Here is a 27,523-nt window from a genome sequence, read left to right on the forward strand (position 1 = left end):
TGCTGCTGTCAGTAAGGGGGCGGGAGTCCTCTCTGGCCCTAGCCCTGGGGCAGCCTGTCTGCATCCCAATTTTCTTATCTCCAGCCCTGCCACACCCCAGAGCCTGCACCCCCAACACCCCAACCCTGAGCACTCTCCTGCACTGTGAACCCCTCATCCCCAGCCCCACCCCAGAGCCCTCACTTGAGGGGAAAAACGTGCAACTTAAATTTGGTGGTCAGTTTGGAGTATCGTGTTTAGCACAATACTTGATTATTTTACACCCTTTAAAGTATACAGGTGTTACAAAGTGGGAATGTTCTTAATGTTTTCTCTGAATACTGTGTGGGTGCCTCTGTTTCCCCTATGCTTTTCTCAAGGATCTAGATGGTGGGATAAGGATGTGTGATTGTTGTAGTGCTCTAGAGGGCCAGTGTGATGCCGTCTGCACAGAGAATGGCCGAAATCCTGTCTCCGGGCAACTGATGTCCTGGGCCGCTCTCCTGCAAGGTGCCAACTGAAGGTGTTGGAGAACAAAGAGATCAGGTGGCCTCCTAATGCCTGGAAAAGAGACAAAGGCCAGAGGAGAGAGTGTCAGTGCCCATGCAGACTTCTGGGAAGCACATGGTATGGAAGGGGATGCTGGGATGCTTTGGAATTACTCCATACAAAGCCAGTCAGGACTCTGGGGGAACCTCCTCTCTCTGAGCAGACTGTCTCCAGGGCAAGCAGCTGACACCTTCCTGGGTCTGACCTCGGAGCATTCAGCATGCCCTTCCACACTGTGTGCTTTCTGCAGCAAGTGTGCCCAGGCGGGTCCTGGAGCAGCCAGAGGTCCCTGCACCCCAACTGTGAAGTCAGACGTGACTGTCAGCCAGCCGGTAAAACAGAAGGTTTATTAGACAACAGGATCACAGTCTAAAACAGAGCTTGTAGGTACAGAAAACAGGACCCCGCATTCAGGTCCATCTTGGAGGGTGGGGAGCCTAGACCCAAGTTCTGGGCCTCTCCCCATTTCCCCAGCCAGCTTCAAACTGACACTCCTTCCTCTAGCCTTTGTGTCTCTTCTGGACAAGGAGGCCACCTGATCTCTTTGTCCCCAACACCTTCAGTTGGCACCTTGCAGGGGAAACTGAGGTACCCACACAAGATTCAGAGAAAACATTAAGAACGTTCCCACTTTGTCACAACAGGTGCAACAAAATATAATTCTGTATATTGAAGCCATCAACTGCTGCCTCTGACTTTCCACTTTTAATTGACCCTTCTAATCTTGTGGTGCCGACGCATCGTAGCTTCATTTTATATCGGCTTACAGGAGAGTGCGGGCGGGGGGGCACCACCATTTTGGGCACTACCAAAAATTATACAAACCTGCCGCCTATGCCCTCATTATTGCTAAAATCAAATTCAACGGAGCCACTCAGCCAGCAGCGACATGGGCTGGAGCCGCACTGTGCTAGCCAGTCTCGTGCTGCCATCAGGAAAGCCGCGGGGGTGACAGATGGCACGTTGCTTTCAAGCCATTGGCCAAAAGCACAAAGCCTCTATCATTCAGACACCCCAATGCTACCCCGGATGACGTTTTGGGGAACCTTTCCATGGTTCCGGTTCTGGGGCCTTGGCCCCATGTTTTTCTGTATTAAAGTCACTGGCTTAGTAAACTCTGGAATGGTTCTTCTGCTTCCAGGGCTGATGCGGGGGGGAAGCCGGTACAAATTACCAGGACCCGGCGGTCCGGAAGGGGGCCCAGGGCCCAGCTTCGTCAGTCCTGTTTAGCTGGTCTGCCCTTGCTGGGGGGCCTGAAAAAATTTTTCACTGGGGCCCGAACTCGCTCTCAGCGGCCCTGTCTGCTTCGTTCCCAGCTGGACTGGTTGCCTCTGGTTTCCCGAGATCTTGTTTTCATGCAGATGAATGAATATTAATTCAATACTAAATAATGACTATTAACTATGATATATATTCCCTTCCCTCTGAGGATCTTATCGTGCTGCACAACCGTTAGTGAATTCTGCCTCAGGATCTGGCCAGGCTCAGAGGTGCCTAAGGGTTACAGTTTCCTTAGTCAGGTGACTGTGTCAGAAGCGCAGCTTTCATTTTAAAAAGGAAGTAGATCTCAACCTCTCCTGACTGCAAGGGAAAGCTTGAAGATGTGAAGCAAACGGTGTCTGCCTGAGTCTGCAGAGAGCCTGGTGCAGCAGCTCTGAGAGTTGTGAACTGCCCCATTCATCCGTAAGGGGTGGTAATGTCAAGATGTGTTGTTTTGGGGGAAACCTGCCCACCCCAACCCACCCCATGAGGAATTTGCGTGTGGCAAGAGTAGAAGAGTTCAGTGGATCCTGCCATGGGTGGTGGGTATCATAGGCTGGTGGAGGTGGTGCCTCCCCAAACAGCCAGGTGTGGTCTCACCTACGCTCCATCCCCAAGCCACCCGGCCTTTGCTTCCCGTTCGGTGCAGCTCCACTAGTCTCCGTGACCCCCGCTTTGGTCTCGCCTGCGTCACCCGCCCTTCCAGTGCTCTGGGGCTGGGGCACTTGGGGGCACTCTTGGGCAGGGGCCAGCAGCTGCGCTGGAAGGACCCCTGGGCTCTGACCACGGGGTTGCAGAAGGAGCAGGGCTGGGGGCTAGCCTCCCCCAGCCGGCGGTTCACGTGCCCAGCACACCTATTCTTCATTCACACCATTGCCTCCTTGCTGAGATTGCCAGCATTAAGGGCCAATTGGTGTCACGTGTAATAGATGCCGAGGGACCTCTGGGCGGAGGCCCATCAAACTCATTTCACATAGATCAGATAACTTTAGGCTGGCTTTGAATCACTGACATAAAGGTGAAAAGCTCTTTATCCTGTCACCAAATCCCGAGCTAGTCAGTTGCTCCCCATACAGACATTCCAAGGTTAGAACTTCACTGGCAGATCCAAACCCTCTGAACCTTCACCCCACATTCTGCCTTGTTCCCGACATGCTTCGTACAGAGACATCGAACAGAGACATCTTTTCCCTCCACCTGCCACCATGAAGGTCGTTACTCAGTGGCCAGTAGAAGCTATTTAAGAAAACCAGCATCTATATAAATCCAGTCCCTAGTGCCCTTGCTCGACACCGGGCACAAAACATGGCTTCACATTGCTTTCACGTTGGCCACAAACTCGCGCCCAGCGATTTCAATATTCAGGATTCCTCCCAGAAAGCGGCCCGGGGTGTCTGGGATTTAAGGTGGCTTTAAAAGCAGCCTTAAAAAATAAAATACACACAAGGAAACAGTCTTTCCCCGCGTTAATCCAGTGTATTTGCATGTATGGGACTGGAAGGAGGAAAAAGGTCAAAAGCAATATTTTTCAGGCCCTGCAACAGGACAACAAGCAACTGGCAACCTGCCCTGTGCCAGCTATTATATAATGTGTGCCAAGGTTACACCATGTGACCAACTCATGGGGGAAGCTAGCGGAAGCAAAACAAAATCAAGGCGGTAGCGGGCTCCCTGTTTATTGAGGACACCCACAAAAGTGCTACTCAGAAGACGGGGTGGGGGTTATGCAGAACATTTTGATTTTGTGATCACTGGGACTACGAATTTACCCTAATCATGAGATCAATTGGAAAAAGTAAATGAACATTCATAAGATGTTACACTCGCCTATCATAGCAATTGTTGATGGAAAGTAGGTCAAGCTGTTTTTCAGTAATGAGTGTCATGAACAGCTGCAGGAGGACCAGACAGACTACATTAGTGCAAATAAAAAAAGGCTCCATTGATATGATTCAAGGACTATGTTGACATCATGCTTGGCAAAGCTAGAAGTGGAACCAGAAATTAATTAACCAAAATGGATGCATCAGATATTGGGCCTAATAGGTGGACAAAATAAGGGGTGGGCTGGTCCACCAATCACTCCCTTTTTTGGTCCTTAAAGAAGAAGACTTGGTGGAGGGGAGAGACAGAAGAACAGATGGAGGCTACTGGAGCAAGTTTCACCAGCATGGCTGCCACCCACACTGTTCCCTGGGTCTTCATCCCCCCAATCTTAAGAGATGTCCTGACCAGACCGGGTCAGAGAGAGGGACCTAGATAACATCACACGTCCACTTGCTCCAGCTAAATCCAAAATGCCACCTGGGATGAAACGGAATCAGACTGTAACAACAACAGCAGCTCCAGCCCATGTTAAAGTCCTCTCTTTTCTCTGAGACGCGGTGGGGGAGGTCATATCTTTTATTGGACCAGTGTCTGATGGTGAGAAAGACAGATTTTCAAGTTCTTCAGGAAGCCTCTCTCTCTCACCAACAGAAGTTGCTCCGATAAAAGATATTCCTTCACCCACCTAGTCTCGCTAATATCGTGGGACTGACCCTGCGTACATCTTTGACACTGTCAGACAAGGAGGCTTTTCCTTCTAAAGCCTCTCTGCAGCTCATGGGACTTGCTAGAACGAAAGCCTGACTCGGTCCTTTACATTGCAGAGGCTTTCGCAGTTTTCCCGTCTTTTCTGCCTCTTTAATGAAAGGCTAGGAGGGTTTTCAGGGCTGTCTTTGCCCTGGTACTAGGCAGGTTCAGGTCTCTACCCCAGCCCTTGTTAACGCTGTTGGACAGTGAGTGGGTGAAGTTAACACCTCTGGCCCACGTATTCCAGCTAACTTAACACAGCAGCCCCCAACCTTTTGCTGGGGGGGCGCCCTGCCCTAGGGTGACCAGGCAGCAAGTGTGAAAAATGGGGACCAGGGGTGAGAGCTAATAGGAGCCTATATAAGAAAAAGACCCAATCGGGATTGTCCCTACAAGCTCGGGACATCTGGTCACCCTGCCCTGCCCCCACTGCAAGGAGCTGAGGGCCCAAGGTGCCCTGACGCTGCTGCCAGGCCAGCTGGGGGCTAGAGCTCGGTTCACGCACACACAGCACGTGGAGGGGTGGGGGGTGTCATCTAACCCTGACTGCGCGTGCGTAGTAGAGCACATTTCCCCCCTCTCGTTCGGGCCTGAGATTACAGCTCGCTGGGGCCACCTGCCGGGCAGTTGTCGCCACTGTCCCCTTCCCAGCCACCTTCTAATTGGTCAAAGTGCCTCCCTCTCTCCAGCCAATCGGAGCGCCGGCACGTTGCACTTTGCTTCCTTGTGATTGGGTGCGGTAACCCCGTGACTGTGTACGCCCTGATTGGCTGCGCCGGCCTGGGCTGCTGCCCGGTGATTGGCTGGGCGGAGGGGGCGGAGTTTCCAAATTTCGACTGGGACAGGTACGAGCGGAAGCGAGCGGCGGCGCGGGAGGCCGGAGTGAGCCGGGCGGAGGGGCATGCAGGTGGGAGCCCCCCCCCCCGGCCAGGGCAGCCCCCCGGAGAGTGTCCTCTCCCCCCCCAGGCCAGGGCAGCCCCCCCGAGTGTCCTCCCTCCCCCGGCCGGAGCAGCCCCCCCGAGAGTGTCCTCTGTTCCCTCCCCCCCGAGAGTGTCCTCTCCCCCCCGTCCAGGGCAGGCCCCCACCCCCGAGAGTGTCCTCTTCCCCCCTCCCAGCCGGAGTAGCCACCCCCCGGCCAGGGTACCCCCCGGAGTGTCCTCTGCTCTCTTCCCCCCCTCCCGCTCGAGAAGCCCCCCCTGAGAGTGTCCTCCCCCCTGCCGGAGCAGCCCCCCTTCCCTGGCCAGGGTGCCCCCCCCGGAGAATGTCCCCCCTCCGCCCTGGAGAATGCCTTCTCTCTGTCAGAGCAGCTCCTCCAGAGAGTGTCCTCTCTCCCCCCACCGGGGCAGCCCCCCACCCTGAAGAATGTCCTCCCCCCACTAGGCACTAGCACCCCCCTGGAGAGGGTCCTCCCTCCCCCCCACCTGACTAGCTCTCCCCCCCCCCCCGGGCTGCTGGTTGTCTTGGATTTGCGCCATGTACGTTTCTCTGAGGCCTGGGTTCTCAAGCTGGGGGTTGTGAACAGGTGTCAGGGAGCTGGTACCCTGCTTCCCTTCCCTTCCCATGATAAATTGGAGGAGAGTCTCAACTAGGTGAGAGGGATTTCCACAGTGGAACAGATCGATGGAGGAGTGAAGGGTCCCACGGTGGAAAGGTTGAGAACCGCTGCTCTGATCTGTATTCCTAGGGGCTCACAGGGCCCTCATCCCCCTAGTATCTGAGGCCCAGATCCCCAGTGATATTTAGGCACCTAAATCCTTCAAAGAAACAACTGAGAAATAACCTCTCTGGTTTCCTCCTGGAAGAGTCAAACCTACACACACGAAATTCTCTTAATCAAGCAGATTACACTGACTCCGTGTGTGCAGGAGTGTAGAGCTGTTATAGGAGAGCTAAATATTTTCATTTAGTTCTAAGCCCCATGACACCCCTAGTCCTTTGGATCTCTTGTGGCAGGGAGTTCCCCAGTCTAGGCCCGACCGCTGTCCGAGTTCAATCTCCTGCACTCGCTGTACTAGGTCAACTGTTTTCAGAGTTCCGGTGGAAATCTCTTCACTTATCCTCCCACTGACTTTTGGTCTCCAAACAAAAACAGTTGCAAACGTTCGGTGCGGTCGTGACAATGCTTTTGTCATACAGTGGCTGAGCATAACCTCACCCGTTGTCCCCGGATGTCCTCTGTCTGTCCAGGAAAGTACAGCATCCAAGCTTGGATCAGCACCGCAAGAGACTAGACCTTTGCCTTCTGTTAGGACCTGGAACCCAAGGGTTGGGAAGCATTGTTTGCTAGGAGCTGGGGTAGCAGGGGAGCGTCAGAGATGGGCTGCATGGGTTTGGGAGAAGGCAGATGCTAGGGGTGTGGGTGTGTTGGATGGGGAGGATTATAGGCCACACACTGGCTTTGTTACCTGTATTATCAGGCTTTGTTCATCCCGGAGATTCTCCCTGTTTATAGCAATGTCTGTCTCTCTTCCCCAGGACTATCAGAATTTGCCGATTGACATCCAGACAAGCAAGCTCCTAGGTAGGATGCTAGCTCCTGTCCCCACCTTCCAGCTGGAAAGGGAGGGCGCTTTGGTGCGTGTTTTTATGCACTGGGAGAGGGGCACATGCTGGAGGGGATGGGGGGTCAGGTGGGCCAGAGAATGGGCCGTCAGCATGCACACAAGTTTCCTTCCACTGTGAAGCTTGCATCCTTCCGATTTCAGCAGGACTCGGGAATGAGGAGAGTTTGTCGTCATTTCTCCTGTTGGGGTGAAACCCTGGAGGAAGCAGAGCAGAGTTGCCCCCGTCAGCACAGGCCTCGTATAGATTAGTGGGGTCAGCATATGGGTGGGGCTCTGGCTTGCCCATCCTAGTCATTGGAGTCCTCCCTTAATCCCCTGAACAGGCCGGGTGCGGATCCACCAGCACACTGACGCACCTCCTCACTGCTCAGAGAAGTAAGAGAGAAGTTAGTTCATTCTTTGCCTCTCTGCTGAGACAGCCACCAAGGAGTGGGCGGGGGGAGCTTGTGGTGCAGCCCCCTCCCCCCCCCCGAGACCCTCCAGCTCAGAGGGGTTACTGGACAGCTGCCAGAGGGTGACGATGGCATCTCGTCACTACCCATTTTGACCACGTTTGCAACAGCTGCGTAGAGGTGAGGAACTCCTGTCCCTGAGCCAATGATTGGAAACCACCCCCAGCAGTGCCCTCCCTCTGCCATCTCCCAGCTGCCTCTCACTCCCGGTAGCGGACACCGAGGTGTTTAACATCCATGTGTCCCTGCTGCAGACTGGCTGGTGGACAGGAGACACTGCAACCTGAAATGGCAGAGCCACGTGCTGACTATCCGCGAGAAGATCAACGCGGCCATTCAGGACATGCCAGAGAGCGAGGAGATCAAGCAGCTGCTCTCAGGATCCTGTGAGTGGGGCTGGGGAGGGGAGGTGGATCTCCCTGACGCAGGCTTGAGTGCCAGCGTCTCAAGCGGGGGTGACGGATCCCATTAATGCAGGGCATTTGCCATGAAGGCCGTTGACGTGCGTGGGGCCTGGTCAGTCGCTTGGCATCCTGTGGCCCTACTGGCAGTTCGCTGCTGCGATCGAGGGTCGTGAGCATGTCCATCCCGGAGCTGAGGGGCTTGTGTGTCCCCCTCCTTGCCCCCAGTCATCTCTCGCGTACACTAGGCCCATTGCAGATGCCAGAGGAATCCAGCCCCAATGGCTTCGGATATATCAAACATCTCTGTTTAGAAAGGAGACAGAAGCCCAGCGACACATGCCCCCTTGCCCTGCTTTTGCACCAGTGTACAGTGGGAAGCGCTGGAGCTGTGCACAGCAAACCTGGGAACCTCGCCCATCCCTCCCCCTCAGCCCCGGGTGACTGGGTATCGCTTCCTGTCTGCTGCCATCCCAGCTCTCTCTGTACCGTTCCAGATATTCACTATTTTCACTGCCTGAGGATTGTGGACATTCTTAAAGGGACCGAGGCCTCCACTAAAAATATCTTTGGTCGCTACTCTTCCCAGCGGATGAAGGTGAGCAGCCCGTGAGGGCTGGCCCGGGCTGTCGGACTTGTCCAAGAATTTGCCAGGCTGGTTCCCCTTTCAAGCAAGTCAGGCTGAGCTGGGCTGTTAGTGGGATGAATGGAGCCAGCGTCTCTGGGGTGCCAGTTCGAATCCAGCCTGAGTCTACAGCAATTAGAAGCCGTTGCTCTCTGGGGCCTGTAGAGTGGCCCCTATGTGAAATGAGGAGTAATAATAATAATCCCTAGCTCTTATCTAGTGCTTTCTATCAGTATCATCATCTCCACTGTACAGGTGGAGAAACCGAGGCACAGAACAGGGAAGTGATTTGCCCCAGGTCACTTAGCAGGCCTATGGTAGAGCCAGGAATAGAATCCAAGTCTCTTGAGTCTCAGTCCAGTGCTCTGTCCACTAAGCCACCCGGCTGGGTGGATGCTGTCAGTTCAGTGCCCCGTGTTAGCGGGTCCCTGGCACACAGCCCACCACCTCAGCTGAGAGGCCATGGACTGACTGCCCCGTTCCCAAGCACCGAACTCCCACTTCACCGCCAGGTGTAGCCATGTGCCCTGCCTCTGCTTGTTCTTTGGCTCTCACGCTGCACAGGCCGACGCTCAGGGGCTTTGCGCTTCTCCGGCTGCGTTTGGCATCTTCTCAGCCTCTCCCTTTTTCTGCTCCCTGTTCCAGGACTGGCAGGAGATCCTGTCCCTGTATGAAAAGGAAAACACCTACCTAGGTAAGGCAGCCTCACCTCACCGCATTGGGGCGCGTAGGCATTTGGCAAGGGGCAGCCGCCTGCTTTCTTCCTGCCAGAGCTCGGGTGTGACTTGCTGGGGACAGCGTCTGCATGGCATGAGCTCACCTGTACTCCCAGCTCTCACGTGCTGAGCTGTGTCTCGTCCCATCCCCACTTCCCCCTAGCCTTTTGCAGCCCATATAAACCAGTCATTCACCCAGAGCCACAGTGGTGTGGGGGGCACAGAAGCTGTTCTGCACCGGTGGAACTGACCGTCTCAGCAGGGTCAGAACTGAGGCACATTGGCAGCGTGTGTGTGTCGGGGGAGACCTGGCAGTGGTGGCGTGGTCGCTGTGCCCATTCTGGCATAGAAACCTTGGCTCAGTACTGGAATTGCACGTCCTTAACATGAGTGGTGGGGCTGGGGCGAATCAGTCAGCGCTCAGAGAGGGAATCCTGCGGCCTTGGCTCAGGGGCTGCAGGTCGGCCCCGTAGCCTGGGTGCCTGCCAGCGCTTGGCCCAGCTTTCTGCGTAGGAAAGGGCCGTGCCCCAAGTGTCTCCTCTCCTGTCTGTCCCTTCTCCCTCCCCCTCACCCCGCAGTGGAACTCGCCAGCCTTCTCGTGCGCAACGTCAGCTATGAGATCCCGTCCCTGAAGAAGCAGATCAGCAAGTGCCAGCAGCTGCAGCAGGAGTACAGCCGCAGGGAGGAAGAGTGCCAGCTGGCGGCCGCCGAGATGCGGGAGCGCTTCTACAGCTCCTGCAAGCAGTATGGCATCACCGTGAGTCCCTCACTGGGCCCGGGAGGGCCAGGCCTGCTCAGAGAATCAGAGATTATCAGGGTTGGAAGGCACTGCAGGAGGTTCTGGTCCAACTCCCTGCTCAAAGCAGGACCAATCCCCAACTGAATTACCCCAGCCAGGGCTTTGTCAAGCCTGACCTTAAAAACCTCTAAAGATGGAGATTCCACCACCTCCCTAGGTAACCCATTCCAGTGCTTCACCACCCTCCTAGTGAAAAGGTTTTTCCTAATATCCAACCTAAACCTCCCCCACTGCAACTTGAGACCATTACTCCTTGTTCTGTCATCAGGTACCACTGAGAACAGCCTAGATCCATCCTCTTTGGAACCCCCTTTCAGGTAGCTGAAGGCAGCTATCAAATCCCCCTTCACTCTTCTCTTCTGCAGACTAAATAATCCCAGTTACCCCCTCCTCATAAGTTATGTGCTTCAGCCCCAGCTGTGTGCCCCCCTGTGCCCGGGAGGGGCCGGGCCTGCTCAGAGAGCATGGACGCTGCCATAGCCTCACACAGCACTCGCCGCGTGCCTCCCTGTGCCCGGGAGGGGCTGGGCCTCTCCTTTCCAAGAGGGTCCTAGCTCCTGCCACCTCTCCCCATCGCTTGGATCCCTGGGTCTTCAGTGCCCTCTGCTTTGACCCACCCCTGCGGTACTGGAACACTCTTAGCACTGCACAGCCATTCCTACCTGTGCCCTGAACAGCCCTGCCCCCGGCTCTACCTCACCTGCCCGTTACCAATGGCACAGCCAAGGAACCTCCCTCTTTCCATGGCCCAGTTTTCAAACCTCGAGGCCTTGCCAGGACCCTGGGCATGCCTTCCCCACACCCCTGGGAGGCTGTTTGAGCAGGCAAAGGCCGGCTATGGCTAGGAGGACAACTGCATTGGAAAGTGCCTCTCTTTCCCCCAAGTCCTGAGCTGGCTTCTTGTCCCCAGCTGCTAGTGCCGCTTTGTGCCCGTGGAACTGCCCGTGCTGCCACCGCTCACCCCTGCAGAGCCACTGGGCTCCGGTTCCCCTGCCTCTCGTCACGTGCTGACAGGATGATCGAATCCACTCTCTCCTGCCTGTTCTGCGCTCCAACAGCTGAGTGTCTGCCCCGGGGGCTGTCCCCTGGCAACCCCTCCCAGCTCCCTCTGGGTCCATTGATGGTCTCCTGCCCGTAAGCCAGCTTGTGCCCCAGCATTCTCTAGGGCTCCGTCCTCCACCCATTGCTCTCTAGGGCTCCTTCCTCCACCCACTGCTCTTTGCTGGAATCAAATACACCCTCCCCACAGCCAGGCAGCCCAAGCTATCCCCATGGTTTGGCTGGGGGGAGGCTGATGGCCTGAGTACCCGGGTCCCTGCTCTAACGCCCCTGCTCTTTCTTGCTGTGCAGGGTGACAACGTGCGCCGGGAGCTGCTGGCTTTGGTGAAGGACCTGCCGGCGCTGCTGACGGAGATTGGGGCTGGGGCCCGGGTGCTCTCGGAAGCCATCGATTTGTACCAGGCCTGTGTGCAGTTCGTGTGTGAGAGGTAGCAAGACACCTGCCTGGGGAACGCCTTGCAGAGTGCGGGGGAGGCAGACTGGTCCCTCTCTCCCCCAATTCGAGCAGGACTTGATCCTCTGCTTCAGTACTCGAATCCGGGACAGTGTGGAGATGTTAACGGTGCTGGGCTGGGTAGCCCCAGATCCGGGCATGTTAGGGGGCAGGCGAGCCAGATGTGCAGAACCCCTGAGAGGGAAGAGGATGCTGGGGCTTCCTTCTGCTCCAGAGTGTCTTTTTCCTCCCTCCCCCATCCTGCAGATAAGTGGTTTCTGGAGATCTAACACACACCGCCCCCCGCTCTGGCTCTGGTTTCACACCCACCTTTGCTGCTCAGTTTCCCAGCTGAGATCTGCCCTTGGAATTCGCTGATTGTGGAAGCCCTGGGCTTTTCCTGGCTGTTTGGGCACATCTTTAAATACCCCCATTCCAGACAGAGCACTGCCGGGCTCAGTCCCTGACCGTCTCAGCAGGAGCGCACTGCCTGGTTTGCTGCCTCCTCGGCGACTCTCCAAGTTCCCTCCTCCTTCATTGGCTGGGGGGGTCAGAGACCGCAATAAACCTGTTTCCCCTCTCTGAGCCAGTCACGTCCAGCTGGTGCCATTGCTGGGAGAAGGGGTCGTTATCTCAGTGCCGGAGAGTCGAGCTGGGTCCTTGCTGCTGCTGCTCCTGGCAGCCGCTGTCAGGGAGATTCCCCGGTCACAGCTGATGCAGACCCCCAGCCTACTCCCCCATCTGTGTGGGGGTGCAGCTGGCAGGAGCAGAGCCAGGGGGAGGCAGAAGGGCTCTCAGTGTCCGGCTGCCCTGACGCTGCCCCGGCCCTGTTGTGTGTTCCAGCGCCACGGAGCGGGTGGTGCCCATGCTGCGACACGTGCAGGAGCGTGGGAACACGACCGTCTACGAGTGGAGGAGGGGGGTGGAGCCCACCATGGTGGAGCGTCCACGAGCGGAGGAGCTGCCTGAGCAGCAGGACGAGGAGGCGGTAGGTGCCGGCAAGGCTGCCATCGAATGGAAGGAATATGGCCCAAGGGGGGTTGCTAAGCAGATGGGCCTGAGTCTAAATGCCCCGTGGGCCTTGCATGGGACAGAGGCAGTGGGCCAGGCACAATGAATTGACCCAAACTCAACCCAGTCTTTCCTGATTGGCTTATTCTCATTGGCTGGTGGGGCTGGCTTCATGCTGGGAGCATCACATCTGAAACACCCAGATTCCGAGGTTCATTCCCAGCAAAGCCGACTCAACCCTACATCTTCCCCAGAGAGAGAAGTTGAGTCCCAGGAGACACCTGAGAAACCCAGGTCCTCTCTGCTCTGCATGGGACTCACAGGTCCTGGGGCTTGGTCTGGGGTTTGCTCCTGGGTCCTTGGCCAGAATGTTCCCTCCGCTCTGTGCTATAGACTGCGCTGGGCGCTGGTTCCGCCCCAGAGGTGGCTGCATTTCTTTGCTGGGAGAAGGAATCCCTAGCGCTTGGGGTCCTTCAGTGCAGTGTAAACGTATAGGACCACCCTCCTCCCTGCATTTTCCAGCGCTTCCTGGTCATGCTGAGGTGGCTCCTCTGGGACTTCTGGCATGATTTGCAGCTTCCCATAGAGCACCTGAAACAAGCTTCTGAGGGTCACCCCTGGCTTGTACGAAGGGGACGCTGGTCTGCCAGGCACTTGGGCAGCGTCTTCCAGAGCGAGCTGGGGAAGCGCCTGGGGGTCCAGAGCAGCGAGAGGAGAGGTGCCTCCATGGGCCATGGAGCTGCCATCTAGAGAGAGCACAAGGGTTGGCAGCTTCAGGCTCTTCCAGCCTGGTTCTGGTTAGAGCTCCTCTCTCAGGGGACGTCTTTCTCTTCTCATTGCAGATCGACTGGGGGGACTTAGGGGTGGAATCTGCACCCACCCCTGTGGGGGCTGATTACAGCATCTCCGGTGAAGATGGAGCCCAGGCCAAGGAGGTGGACTGGGGGATCTCACTGGAACCTGACCCACAGGTGGGTGTGTGCTGTACCCCTCTTCCCCCCACTGGGCATCCACTGGTGAGACAGCTGCTCACCCCGTAGGGTCACAGCCATGCTGCACAGTGCAGGCTGGATCTGGTCTGGCTGGGACCCTGGGGGAAGGCATAGTTTGTGGAGGCAATGTTGCCTAGTGGCTAGAGCACTGGACTGGGACTCAGACCTGGGTTCCATTCCCAGCGCCGCCACTGGCCCTGCTGAGTGAGTTCCCACCCCATACCTCAGTTTCCCCATCTGTAAAACGGGGATGAGCCTATGTAAAGTGCTAGCTTTTGGCTGCTTCTCTCTCAAGGCAAGGGCAGCTCAGGGCTCCCACCCTGGGGGCAGCACTATGGGGCAGAGTGCCCGTTCTTACAGGAGGCTGCCTTTGACTCGCTGCAGGGAGCCAGCTCTGACGGGATAGACTGGGGAGATGGGAGTGGTGGTGACCCGGTGCAGATCACAGTGCTTGAGGCTGGCATCCAGGGTAAGGTCCTCCTCCTCTGCCTCTCCGCAGCCCCAGAGCGGCTGGCAGTGTCAGGGCAGTCGAGCACTGTGGGCTGGGTGGCTGGTATGGAGACGGGGGCGGGAAATGTACTTGGGAACCGTGCAGCTGAGATCATAACCTCTGCCCACCCTCCAGTGCCTGTCTATGGCCTTCTTCTTCCCAGTATCTAACCTGAGGCGATAGTGGCCTCAGAGATGCTGTCACACTGGGGTGCGGGCTGACTCCCTGGCGGAGCTGGGGGGTGTTGTGGGGGGAATTTTGCTCGGAAGGGACAGGGTGGTGGCAGCTGAGGTTCCCAAATGAGTCAAGCCAGCAGAGCTCTTCCTGGTGTGGGGGAAGGGAGTCAGGCCCCTGGCACGGCCAGCTGGGCACATCTGGCACAGGAGTGGAGTTAGCACCTGAATGAAAATCAGGCAGCCACTAGAGGGCGCTGGGGGATGACACTTCCTACCTCAGGCAGTGGGGTTGGCATTGGCTTTGAGTGCAGAGGGATGCCAGGTCTGGAAAGAGGCCGGCTATGCCCCTGGGGACTTCGCCAGGGCAGCCGGGCCCAGTGCTCTGCTCACCGGGCCAGTCCTGCTGGGCAGCTGCCCCAGGAAAGCATGTGGAGCTCTGTGGTGAGGGGCAGTCACTCGAGGCGATCTGGTGCCCAGCAGGGAGCCCGCCCAGACCCTCCGCGGCTGCTCAGTGAGGTCTCCCCCTGCCCTGCTTCCCAGCACCCTCTACCCCGTGTGCTTCTGTTCAGTCCCAGATGGAGTCGCCCGAGGGCCTGATGCTCTGACCCTCCTGGAGAGCCTGGAGACCCGGAGCCAGTTCATCGACGAGCTGATGGAGGTATCCCAGGACAGGGCTTATGACACGCTAAGGAATTAAGGGGGAGTGGGGCATGTTGCTTGTCCCCCTTATACACCTGGGAAACTGAGTCCCGGAACCGCCTAAGTCATGCTGCCTCAATGGCAAAGCCTGGAATAGAACCCAGGAGTCCTGAGTTCCAGACCTTCTTGTTCTGATGGTTGGACCCCCAGAGCTGGGAACAGAACCTAGCAAGCCAAACTCCTGATCATTTGGCCCCCCTGCCTCCCCCACTCTAACCGCTAGCTCCCGATTCACAAACGTAGCTAGCTGGGTACTTGAGTGACTATCTGGAGCTTTGAGGGGCATTAGAGAGCTCACAGCAGCACTTGTCTTAGCCAGCCCTGTTCATAGCCCCAATCCGGACTGGAATCTGGGCAGCCGGCACTGTGCTGCTCTCTGGCACCTCGTGGTCTTCATGCCAGTGCAGCTGAAGTGGGAGGGCTGCCAGTCTGTGCGTCCCCCAAGGCGGGGCAGGGCCCTACCCCCTTCCCTTTGAGCACGGGCACTGCTGCACATGGGCTCCCCTTGGCAGGCCGCCCAGCACAGCTGGGATGAGCTGCAGTGTGAAAGCTTGACGTTGGGGTTCTGGGGGTTCATGACACTAGTGGAGCTGACACCCCAAAGCCTGTTCCCTGGCTGGGCACCACAGAAACCCTGCAGGCAGCAAAGGGCCCTGTTTCCTGGGAGCTCTGCGTGGCACCTGCGTCCAAAGGATTTCTGCCTCTCTAGGGAGGGCTGAGTCAGCTCGTGGGAGGGAAGGGGCCCTGTGTCCGGGCCCTTTCACTCCCTTCAGGGCTGCAGGAGCTCCGTGTTCTCAAAGGGGCAGAAGGGGTTTTAAAGGGCCATGCTCCACGTACGGTGGGGTGTCCATGCCTGCTCCCCACCCTGTGCCTACCCTTCCCTCCCCAGCTGGAGACCTTCCTGTTCCAGCGCATCGTGGAAATGAGCGAAGAGGCTGACGTGGTGTCTGTGAGCCAGTTCCAGCTGGCCCCACCCATCCTGCAGGGCCAGACCACGCAGAAGGTGGGCGCCATGGTGTCGGCCGTCCGGGAGCTGATTGGCCGGCTGACCAACCTGCGGATGCAGCACTTGTTCCTAATCCTGGCCTCCCCAAGGTGCGTGGGGGCCCCCTCCTCTCTCCCAGCCTGCTCTGTAAGGGGGGACCCCTTCCTTCCTATGGGGGTGGGGAAGTTTGTCCTCGAGGGAGGGGACCCTAGGATCAGGGTGATGGAGTGAATTGACGGAGCTAGCTCGGGGGTAACCTTTGCAGAGGCAGCCCCTGGGGGTGGGGGCAGTGGTCTTGGTGGCGCTGAAGAGATGGGTGTTGATGTCGCACGTGGGTCTTGGGGGGCAGGTACGTGGACCGGGTGAGCGAGCTCCTGCGCCAGAAGCTGAAGCAGGCGGAGCTGCTGGTGCTTAAGAAGGAGCTCACGGCGCAGAAGAGGCAGGAGGCGCTGGAGGAGCAGGGGGCCCTAGAGCCCAAACTCGATCTGCTGGTGCAGAAAACCAAGGAGCTGCAGAAACTAGTAAGAAATGGGGAAGGGCCCACGGTGCCCCTGGCCTTGGGACACGGGGCCACCAGTCAGATCTCGCCCCTGTGATGTGGGGCCCCTGGTCAGATCTCACCCGCACGGCATCCCCCTCCCTGTGATGTGAGGCCCCCCGAATCAGAGGCTGACTGCATGGTGCCCCCACTTTTTCCCATGTAGCTGCAGGCCCCGACTTTGATTTGATGCACAATAGCCCCCAGTCTACGTAACTCAGGCTCAGTTGTCTTGAGCACTTCTGCGTCCCCCCCTCTTCCCTCCCCCGGATCAGAGAATATCAGAGTTGGAAGGGACCTCAGGAGTCATCTAGTCCAACGACCTCCTCAAAGCAGGACCAACTCCCAGACAGATTTTTACCCCAGTTCCCTAAATGGCTCCCTCAAAGATTGAGCTCCCAGCCCTGGGTTTAGTAGGCCACTGTTCAAACAACTGACCTATTCCCCCCCAGTCATCCTTGGGGCGGCTGCCCTCTGCCCCAGTAACCTCACCCCGGGCCTGAGCCTGTGCCCTGTCTTTCAGATTGAAGCGGACATTTCCAAACGGTACAGCGGGCGCCCTGTGAATCTGATGGGCACCTCTCTGTGACCCTTCCACGGCGATGCAGCCCCCTATGGAGCCGGGGTCCCACAGAGGGGCAGGACAGAGGAGGCATTCCAGGGGCTCTGCTAACCAGGACTTGCTCACGTTGTACAGAGCAGATGCCCTTTCCAGGGGCTCCAGGCAGCCAGGAGGGAATTGCTCAATAAAGTCGGGGAAGCTGCTCCATTCCCCACCCAGCTCCTCATGTGAATTCATGCCCTGATTCCCCTGGCCTGGCCTGCAGTGTCTCTCACTGGGGCGCTGGCCCCCCCTCCCCCTGTGTCTGACCAGGACACTGATTCCTCCCCCTGCCCCAGGGCAGACCCCCTGTGCAGCTCAGAGGGACCCTGATCCCTGCCCCGCTTTGAGCAGGAAGATTGTCACTGGGTGTGGCCCTAGAGGCTTGTGTTCCTTCCCCGGAGCTGCCGTCTCACCACTGCCACCACAGAGATTGGCCCAGCGCCCAGGGATCTGAACCAGGGTCAGGCGAGCAGCGGGGCTGCCAGCAGGAGCCCTTCTTTTCCCCCAGCCCGACCCCCTTCCATCAAGCCACTGCCACGTGCTTTACCTGGCTGCCTATTATCAAGACAGCTCGCAACCTCGGCCTGCTGCGCCCCGCTGGCCTGTGGCGAGTGCAGAGGCTGTGAAATGCCCCCCATCGGCCTGCTGGGAACTGCCTCTGCTCCCAAGGGCCCCTCAACACCTTGCTCCAGGCTGGGCCCTGCCCCCCTTCCGGCTCCCGGGCAGCTTTTGGGGTGAGGGTTGGGGGGGGGGTGATTCAATTTTAATTTCATAGCAGAGCAGTTGATTCATGGCTCTTTGTCGCCGGCGTTGACTCCCGTAATGACTTTCCATCAAAATGAAAAGTGGAGTGACACCGCTCATTATTCCTGCTGCTTGTTATCTCAGTCGTGGGGAGGGCCGCCCCCTCCCCACTGCCTTTCAGCCGGCCCGGACAGTGAGTGATGGCCCCTATTAATCACCGACCCCACGGACTCCGGCGGACACACGCTATCCGCAGGAGAAGGGGGAGAGAGATAAGGCACCGGCAACCGCTCCGATCAATTAACGTCAAGCAGCGTCACCCCTCCCAGCCCCTCAGGCTCGTTCCCTTTGGGGGGGGGGTGATGGGAGGTGGGCAAGGGACAGGAAAGGAGCGTTTGCGCCTCCTGGACTGATTGGATTCCCTCTGTCAGGGGAGCCTACCCCCAGTCCTTGGCAGCCCCCAAAGCCAGCTCCATGCTGGGCTTGGAAGGCCTTGTAACCCCTTCGTGGCACGTCAGCCAGTGGAGGGCGCATCATGGAAGCTGTTTATTTTGCACGGGCTCTCCCTGCCATAGACCATTGATCCAGTCCCGCCTGCTGTCCTGCCTCCTGTCCCTTCTCACCAGCCCATTGGTCCCATCTCATCCTCCATCCCGCCTCCAGCGTTGACCTGGATGCTATCTGGCATTTCAGAAGAAATCGCCTCCCATCCCCAATCCTTCCCCTGCTCTCTGCTCAGCTCTTGCTGTGCCCTCCCCTGGGCAGGGAGGGATCCACCTGACCTCTGGCAGTGAGGGGGATAGCGCCTGCTACATGCTCAGAGCTGTTCAGTTGGAGAGGAAGAGATCGCCCTGCCCCAAGGAGTTCCCCGTGTGAATAGCCAGGGTGGGAGAAGGGCTGCAGCCCACCAGCAGAGAAATCCGGGCAGGTGGGGATCTGGGCAGCCACTTGGCTCCAGGTTGGTTTGGGGGTGGGGAGAGGCAGGTGATGGGGTAGAAAGAGACAAGGGGCGAGGGAGGGGTATTGTGCCAGGCACAGTGTGAAAGTCCAGATGTAGATGGCGATGCAACTGGGCCAGTTAGTGCCTGTGGGTTGGCGTAGCACGGGGCGAAGCCCAGCTAGCAGGGGAGAGACCTGGCGTTGCCGTGAGGGGGAGCTGGAGACTGAGGGTTCTGCATCCGCAGCTCTTGTGGGACTCCTTGGGGGAGGAGAGAGCATTGGGGGCATCCCGCTGCCACCACCCCCACATAGCAGGGAATCCACTGGGCCTGGCACAGCTGCCACCTGGCAGAAGGGTGGCCTGGCAGGCCCCTGCTGGTCTTGCCGCTGGAGTGCGCCTGCCCTGAGCACCTAGGCCCAGCAGCGGCGGGCTTGGGGCCCTTTGTGGCTTTCTAACGTAGTGCTGGTGATGTTGCCTACGGGCTCGGCCTACGGCAACGGGGCTGGCCCTTGGTGAGCTACTGTTGTGGCTCGTCACCTCTGCTCCCGCACGGCCACATAGGCAGGGTCCCCTCTGCAACTAAGTATGCGGCGAGCTTGTCAGCTGTTCCCCTGAATGAATCCAGGGGCAGGGAGTTCCCCTGGTTAACGATACAGCTTTGCTCCATGCAGCAGCTTGGGCAGGGATGGTCCCATGCTTGGCATGGTTTGACGGAGGCAGGTGCTGAGTGGAGCGGACGTTGAGCTAAGCTTTGTTGATTTTAGATGTGGGCTTTCAGTGAGTGCCCTTTGCTGGCATCCCTTGTTTTGCAGGGCAGCCCCCTCTCCTCTTCCCTCCCCCCCCCCCAGCCCCAGCGACACAGGGCAGCTCTGATTTCATAGAATATTAGGGTTGGAAGGGACCTCAGGAGGTCATCTAGTCCAACCCCCTGCTCAAAGCAGGACCAATCCCCAGATTTTTACCCCAGTTCCCCAAATGGCCCCCTCAAGGATTGAACTCACAGCCCTGGGTTTAACAGGTCAATGGCCAAACCACTGAGCTATCCCTCAGCAGTGTCTGGCTCTGTCAGCCCCACTCTTTTCAGTGACCCTGAACCTCAGCTGACGGGAGCGCCCCCTAAGAAGCTCAGGGGGCCCCATCCAGTCTTCATGCTCGCTCAGTGTTTGCCTAGTCGTGGCCCCAGGTGCTAGGTGCTGTGCAAAGACTCAGGCAGGCCCTGCCCTAGAGAGTGCACAGTCTCGGTCGCAGGGTCTCCAACTTTCCTCTCAAGGCCCTTCGTCCACCCCAGATGCACCTTGCTGGGACAAGAGGGACACCGAGGGGCCATCTCAGCCTGGCCGGGTGCTTTGGGCTCCTGCAGGGTGAAAGGGGAGCTCCTCCCCCAGTGCCCGTCCCCCGTGCTCTGGAAGTGGCCCCAGGTCTCGCTGATGTACGTGGCTCCCTCTGGAGCTTGCGTTCTACAGGGTGAAGCGAGAGCTGGTTGAAGGTGCTGGATCGAGGGCCCTGGGTCCACCGGCAGGGCAATCCCCCTGCTGACCCCATGGAGCGGGGGGGAGCAGGGCATGCTGTCTCCCTGGCCCGTCCAGCCCTGGGCTGCCTTCTGCAGGGGGTGCTGTCTAGCCAGGAGCTGGACTGAGAGCCTCCTCCACTCGGGTCTCTGCCTCCCCAGGCTGGGTTTGACCCGGCAGCCTGGGGGTGATAAAGCTGCAGCCCAGACACCGGAACCTCATCTCCCTGCAGAAGCTTCCCACCCGGAGGCCCACAGGCCTTCTCCTAATCCCCCCCCCCCCCCGGCACCCCTCGGCTGTCTCAGTCCCCCAACCCCCTCCCCTGTCAGGCCCCTACCCCATCCTGCTCCCAGGCCTGGCATCGGGCATTGATACTGCACCTGGTCAAGCTCGAGTGGCAGTGGGAGGGACCCTCACCCCAAGGATGCCTCGTCCCCACATTCCCTCGTGGGAATCTGCAGGGGCTGCAGACTCTGCCTCAGAAGGCCCTGGGGAGATTGGGCCCATCCCTCACCCAGCCAGGAGGGGTCACGGCCGAGGAGGCTGCTCCTGGATGGAATGAGCCCAACCTCTGCCCTCGCCAGCCCCTCTCGGCCCAGCTCAGCCAGCCTTGCGGACCTGAGCTCCCTCCTCCTCAGTACCCGCCCCCTGTGGGCCTGGTCTGTGTCTGAGCCGCTCCCGAGGGTCCCCAGCCCTGCAGTCCTGTGGATCCAAACGACCCCCTTCCTAGCGCTCCCAGCCGGGCGCTAGCAAGGTCAGCTGAAGCTGGCAACTGGGACGGGGGGTGTCCCACGCGACCCTTCCCCCTGTGAGCGGGACTCCCCCACGCTGAGCTGATGGAGCACCTCAGGGTGGGAGCTATTCTCTGGCTGGAGCCCCGCTGCCCTCCTCCCCCCATCCCACTGCCCTACCTTAGCATGGAAGAGATGCCCCCGGCCTGCCTGATGCCCTAGCAGAGCTGGGCAGGCTCGCTATGCCCTGCCTGCTCTTCCTGCCCCATCTCTGCCTGGTCCCCATTTGAATTTAACATGGGTGAAATATTGAAACTTCTCCGGCGTGTCTCATCCAAAGTTCTGGGCTATTTCCCACCTTGGCGATCCATTAACGTCACCCCACTGCCCTGGCCCCCTGTGCCGCCTCCCCACAAAACCCTCCGCGCCGCGAGCCCATTTGTCAAACGCTGCCGCAGGCTGCGCTTGGCTGTGTCTGAAAGGACGAGGCGCCGCTGCAGGGGAAGGTGAAGATGAATAAAGGGGCTATGCAAATTGCTGCTTAATCTGCAGAGAAACACCCATGCTTGGGGGAGACTCTCATTACTCCTCGTAACTGTGATTAACGGATGAATTAAACGGCGCCCGTAACCCGTTCCTGGCCAGGGGAGCGAAGGCCCCAACTCCCCGCCCAGTGCCAGGAGAAGGAGATGGCAGCAAAGCCAAGTGGAGCCCCTTCCTGCACTGGGAGGGGGCTTCTGCTCCGGGGGACAGTGGGTGCCAGAGAGGGGCAGATCAACACTTGTCTCCCAACCTGCTGTATGTGGGGGCGGGGGCAGAAGCTACTTGTGAATTGGGGGCAGTCGGGAGGGAGGGAGAAGGAGCCTGGGTCCTGGAGGTTCCTGGCTGCTCTCTGGCCTACTCCAGACCATGTCCCTGCTCTGATCCTGGCCCCGCTCTCATCGCCAGCTCCTGCCTGGGCATGCATGAGTTTACCCAGGAGCAGAGCCTGGCACTACTCCCCTCCCATCTCCCCCACCCCTGGCGGTTGGGGCTGCAGTAATGGGGCTGTTGTGTGTGTTCCAGTAACGCCCGGTGGCCCCAGCTGAGATCTGTGGCCTGGCGTGCAAGGTGCTGTACAGAGGCAGTCCTTGCCCAGAAGAGAGGAGCTAGGAGCATCGTTTGGCCCCTTTTGTCCAGCTGGGGAAATGAGGCCCCGAAGGGGTGGGGTGACCCGCCCAAGGTCACCTGGCAGAGTTGGGACCCACCATACTCCGCCAAGGTGAGGGCTCTCTGGGCGTGCCCCAGGGCATGGGGATGGGTAGCATTACAGGGAGATAGTTGGAGGGGCCAATCGCCAGAGGCCGCCTGCAGCCCTCCCCTGCTTTGCAGCCTGGCTCTGGGCTCTTCCAGGCATGTTTATAAGGGCCCAGGGAAGGTAAGTGAGATGTGCAGGCAGCAGACACATGACAGCCTGAACAGGAGGCTGAACAGCCCTGCCCCCCCATTTTGCACTAAGGGGGGGCCATCCCCGGGTGGGCTGCCCTGGCAGACTCCCCGGTGCTGAGCAAAAAGGTGCTGTCCCCAGGGGCGGGGGGTGGAATGCCTGGCCAGCGGCAGAGGCATCCTCGCCCCCTGTGCCAAGGCCCTGGGTGCCCCGGGGAGCGAGGCGGGCAGGCGGTGGTTGCCGGAGAATGAGAGATGACAGGCGGTGCTAACAGCCGGTCCATCAACGTGACGAGGAAGAGGCAGGATTAGGTCCCATCTTTTATGGTGTCACTTTGTCGATTGGGGGGGAGCCTGTCACAGAAAGCAGGGCTGACGGCTCAGCCGGGCCACCCCCATCGCCCCGATCTACTCGCACAGACCCAGCTGTCGTGGCTATTAAACGCCTTCATCTGTCCCCCTGAAAACCCTCATCAACACCTTGTCCAAGTCCCTGCACTGCGGGGAGAGACACAGCAAGCGCCTCCTCGGCCCTTCCTTCCCCAGTGCAGCCAGGGCTTGGCCCCACTCAGGTGGATGCAATGGGTCAGGCCAGTGCCCCCACTTCCCCTCCAGTATGGGGGCAGGAACCAGCCCAGTTCCCCCCACACACACATTCCCTGCTGCAGTATCGATGTGGGAGATGGTCCAATTCCCCCCTCCCCCTCCAGTATTTGGGCAGGGGCCGGCCCAGTCCCGCCTGCCAGTATCAGAGGAGGCCCTGGCCTTGTTCCCCTCTCCCCATCGTTAGGGGTGGAGGTGAGTCCAACAGCCCCCACCCCTGCTATACGCTCTCTCTGTCTCTGTCCCACCTCCTGTTCTCAGCCATGCTGCCCTGGGTCCTGGCTGTTCCCGGGGCTCTGTTTTGTGTGGTCTCAGCTAGGGGCCCCGTGCTGGGCATATCCCTGTTCCAGCTGGCGGGATGGCCGCCCCGCTCAACTCTCCCTCAGTCTGTGAACGGGGAAGCGAGGAGGGCATGCGTTTGCCAATCTCACTCGCTGCCTTTCGTGGCTCCTGCTGTGCCACGCGCTCGCAGCTTCGTAGCAACTGAACTCAGCTCTGCTTGCTCGGAGAGCACAGGAGCCCTCTCTTACATGAGCAAAAGGAGAATCTCTACCGGCTGGTAGCAGTAGAGGGCTTATGAATGGGCCTGAGCCAGCCAGCAGAGGGCAGCAGACGGAGACACAGCAGCTCGTTACTCTAGGTTGTGACCCATCAGCAATAGCATCCTCCACCTCTACAGGGACTTTTACCCTGAAGGACCCCAATCTGGCCTCAGTTTACCTGTTGCCAGGGTGGGATGCAGCAACCACCTCTGGGGAAGGGCACAGCAGCTGTTTAACAGAGCACAGCCGCATTGTATGGCAGCGTAAGGCATCGAAGGGATTGTAGAAAAGGCAGATTGCAAGCTCTTTGGGGCAGGGACTGTCTTTTTGTGCTGTGTTTGTTCAGCACCTTGCGCCATGGAGTCCTGGTGCACAACTGGGGCTGCTCCAGGCTACCACAGTAGAAATGATCAATACTAAGCTGAAGCAAGCAGCAGAACGGAATGGCCCAGGGTGAAATACATGCAGGACAGCAGGATTAGCCCCTTGAGTCCTGCAAAGAGCTACAGACTCTCTGGCGGATCACAGGGCACCTCGGTGCCCCATGCCCCATGTACACCCCGATGATGCGTGACCACAGAGCTTGCTCTCCCACCTTCACTCAGCAGGCTCCGAAAACCCTCTCGCCAAACAACACGAGATGCTCACGCTGGCGTGAGAGCACCCGGGTCTCTATCCCTGGGGCCTCGGACCACAGGTAAGCGGCTGGTTTCACTTAGGATCCCTAGTGCCGTCGTCCAGCGCTCCACCGGGGCACCTCCCAGCCCCCTCTGAAAGGACCCCCCCCTTGAGTGTGTGTGTGGCAGCTAGAGCGCATGGGTAACCTCCCCGTGAGGTGCTACACTCTGAGTGTTCCTCCCAGCTGAGGATCTCGGGGCCCTTCAGCCTTGCCAGCCCCACAGGGGTCCAGATTTGCCAGAGTGACGTGTGACATTGGCTGCCCATCTGGAAATTCCTTAAAGGGGCCTGAGCACTTGCCCTCTGAGAACCAGGGCCCTATAAGGTGACCCAGGGTAGGCCCCCAAAACCATAACTTGGGTTGGCAAATCCAGGCCGGGGACACCGAGGCTGAGAGAAAAGAAGCCACTGAGGTCCATTCCAACCCTGATATTCTGTGATTCTATGAACTGGCCCAAGACAGAGGCAGAGCTGAGGTTAGAGTGTAGATTTCCCAGTGCTCTGCTCAGGCCCTGAGATCAACCCCAGATCACTGGGGAAATCCAGGCGCAGGATTTGTGAGTCAATCAAACCTGGATCAAAGATTTGTTGCATCCCTGATCTAAATTCAAGAGGCGGATGCTGCAGGTGGCCCTGGTTGCTGGCTTTCAAGGGAGACTCACCCCAGGCCTGCCCTACACCCCTTGTCATGCCAGCTGCTACCCCCGAGGGGTTCAGCGTGTCTGGCTGGGGGTTGCTAATGGGACCACTCGAGCTGTACCCAGGATGCCACTTGCCCAAAGATCTGTTCAGAGCGGCTTCCTGTGCCATCTTCAGAAGCAGCTGGCGCTGGCTGGTTGGAGACAGGATCCTGGGCAGGCTGGATGTGATCCGGTCAGGCAATTCCCCAGGGAGCAGCGGGACTGATCCTGCCTGGTGATGAGAATCTAGAATCTCCATTGGCTTGGAGGAGCGTGAGCGATGCTCAGCGCCTCGCGGGAGCTGGGGAACCAGGGGATGGGTCCAGAAGAGGAGGGGGACGGCTTCAGGCCTGGAACTGCTGATCTGTTGGTTCTCCCAGGGGAGAATGTTGGGGGGGGTGGTTATTGTTCGAGTCTCCGTCTCCCCCGCCCATGCGTGAATCAGGAAAGCTGTCCGGTCTCCATGGCGATGGAGAGAGGAAAGAATCCAGGACAGTGTATTTTTCTCCTATCCATAATAGCCCCTTTCTCTGCAGACACAGAAGTCGCCTGTGGAACTAATTTCCCCCCGCTGCTCGGCTCACAAAAGGCCAGGGGGGAGTTTCACACAGCCCCGCGCCCGACCCCCCGTGACCCTGCGCCGCTTTCTGGGGGCCATTGCTAGCCCCCGGGCGCTGCAGCTGTTCTTCCTCTCACATGGCGGGGTCAGTGGAGAGGTCAAGCCATGGCCTCCCGGGGTGGGGTGGGGAGGCAGAGGGCAAAGGTCAGCACTCTCTTTCCCCCTCGGGGGTCATGCCTGCGATTGGCAGGGAGAAGGGGTGGGATCAGGAGGGTCGGGGCTAGGGGGAGTCCTTTTAATGTGAAATTAAAAGACTCTTTGCAGAGCAGCAATCGGTTGGCGGTGCTGCCAGATTTTGCTGTTGTGTGGGAAGCAGTGAGGGGGTCTGCCATGTTCCCCCTTCCCCTGCCCACCTTATTACTCTAGTTGCCCACTGATATAATTTAATAGGTCCCACTTGGCATCACCCCGCCCCTCTCCCCCAAAAAACCCTCTTGCTAGAAAAAGTGTTTTATTAGAATGCCGTTCGGTTCTATTATTAATATAACTGTCTGGGCGCCGTCCCCAAGATCTGATCGCGCATGAAATATTGGCCTCTAATGCCGATCGCTGTTCCCATTATCTCCAACATTCCCGGGCGATAATGACAGAAAAATAAAATAAACCTCGTCCCCAGCTTGCTGTAATTAGCATTCTGGGCTGGCGGGGGGAGAGGGGAAGAGAAAAAGGCAGGTCCGCCGTTGTGCTGAGGAGTCAGGCAAGCTGTAAACAGAAGGGATGGAGGGGGAAGCTGGAGACAGCTGGGATCTATCTATCTTCACCATACACCCCCCAATATCTATCTATCTATCTACACAACCATCTATCTATCTCTCTATCTTCACCATACACACCCCAATATCTATCTATCTATCTATCTATCTATCTATCTATCTATCTATCTATCTATCTATCTATCTATCTATCTATCTATCTATCATCACCATGGTATCTCTGCCCCCACTGGATTACTGTATCTTGTATCTTCAAGCTGTACAGAGCCAGAATCCCAGCTCAGGGCATTGTACCCCCAAACCTGCCAGGTGGGGATGAGGTTTCATGTGGCCAGGATGTCACCGCTGGCCTGTTCTCGGAAGGGGCAGATTTGGGTAGCTTTGTTTTGCAGAGCGTCTGTCAAGCAACCGGGTACCACCTGCTGCAGGAGAGAAGGAGGAGAACTGTGCATTGTGTGGGCGACTTTCCAATGAGGCCTTTCACATCTGAGGCCTTCTCCACTGGGTGTGGCCCGCTCTGTAAGGGGAGGGCGTTCGCCCCAGGTTCTCCTCCTCACCTGGCTTCGTGCCACACCCTGCTGGCTGTGCGGACACTGCCCTGCCCTTCACGCTGGGGGTAGCCAGCTTCCGTGGCAGCCCAAGCGGCTTCTGAGGATAGCACCAGGTCCTCGGCTGGTGTCCATTGGCACGACACTGACTGACAGCGGCTGCAGGGATCTGGCCCGTTAGCTTCAATGGGGGATGCACTGATTGACAGCTGTGAAGCTGGCCGTTGGAGTGTGTTCTGCCTGGGCCGGAGCCTGGGGGGACCCTCACAGGAGAGACACCATGCTCTATATTATCCTGATGATCTTGGAGACCCCCAGCTCCCAGCAAACACCTCCCCTCTTTCCCCCTGACCTGCTTCTGTCTCAATACCCTGGCGGACAGAGACAGGCAGCGTGGCCTGGTGGTCCCGGAGCCAGGAACTCTAAAGGCCTGATCCGAGCTTGCTCTGCATTCTCGGGCAAGTGGCGTGATCCCTCGGAGCCTCAGTTTCCCCATCGACAAGGAGGGGATGAATGAGTTTGTGTCTGTAAAGTGTGCACTGGAGGTGGGGGGCGGGGAAGGTCCTCATTGTTAACAGCTCTCTGGCCTGTGATTTTTTGCCCAGTTGAAGGAGGATCTGAGGTTCTGTTGGGGGTTAATCCCTTAATTTCCCTTTTCATCCCCCCACTAGCTACCCCGCCATTGCCCAGGCTGCAGAGCTGTGCTGAGCTGGCTCCTCAGTTCAGGCCTGCCTGCCCCGTGCTCCTGATTTGCATTCTACTGCGTGCTTGCCACTCCATCCTCATTCTCCGCTCCCTGCTGGCAGGCCCCCCACCTCCCCCGCCTCCTCCCCTTGCCCAAATGAGCTGCACAGCCGCGCGTCAGCAATGCATTATCCTCGCAAGA

General features: G+C 58.3%; 1 protein-coding gene across 2 annotated transcripts; it reads left to right on the forward strand.

Moving 5' to 3' along the window:
• Positions 1–5,186: 5,186 nt before the first annotated feature.
• Positions 5,187–17,078, forward strand: CDK5RAP3 (CDK5 regulatory subunit associated protein 3). 2 transcript variants are annotated; one of them, XM_030541479.1, is made up of 14 exons: positions 5,187–5,269; positions 6,838–6,883; positions 7,633–7,764; positions 8,277–8,377; positions 9,050–9,098; positions 9,699–9,877; positions 11,270–11,406; positions 12,255–12,399; positions 13,265–13,393; positions 13,799–13,883; positions 14,650–14,738; positions 15,669–15,874; positions 16,114–16,285; positions 16,826–17,078. In XM_030541479.1, the coding sequence occupies exons 1-14, from the start codon at positions 5,264–5,266 to the stop codon at positions 16,889–16,891; spliced, it is 1,542 nt and encodes a 513-aa protein (XP_030397339.1). In that variant the 5' UTR covers positions 5,187–5,263; the 3' UTR covers positions 16,892–17,078. The 2 variants fall into 2 exon arrangements, with proteins under 2 accessions (XP_030397339.1, XP_030397338.1); XM_030541478.1 differs by lacking the exon at positions 5,187–5,269 and having other exon boundaries at positions 6,817–6,883.
• The last annotated feature ends 10,445 nt before the right edge of the window (positions 17,079–27,523 follow it).

The sequence above is a fragment of the Gopherus evgoodei genome, chromosome 23 (assembly GCF_007399415.2).
Source record: "Gopherus evgoodei ecotype Sinaloan lineage chromosome 23, rGopEvg1_v1.p, whole genome shotgun sequence".
Lineage (NCBI taxonomy): Eukaryota > Metazoa > Chordata > Testudines > Testudinidae > Gopherus > Gopherus evgoodei.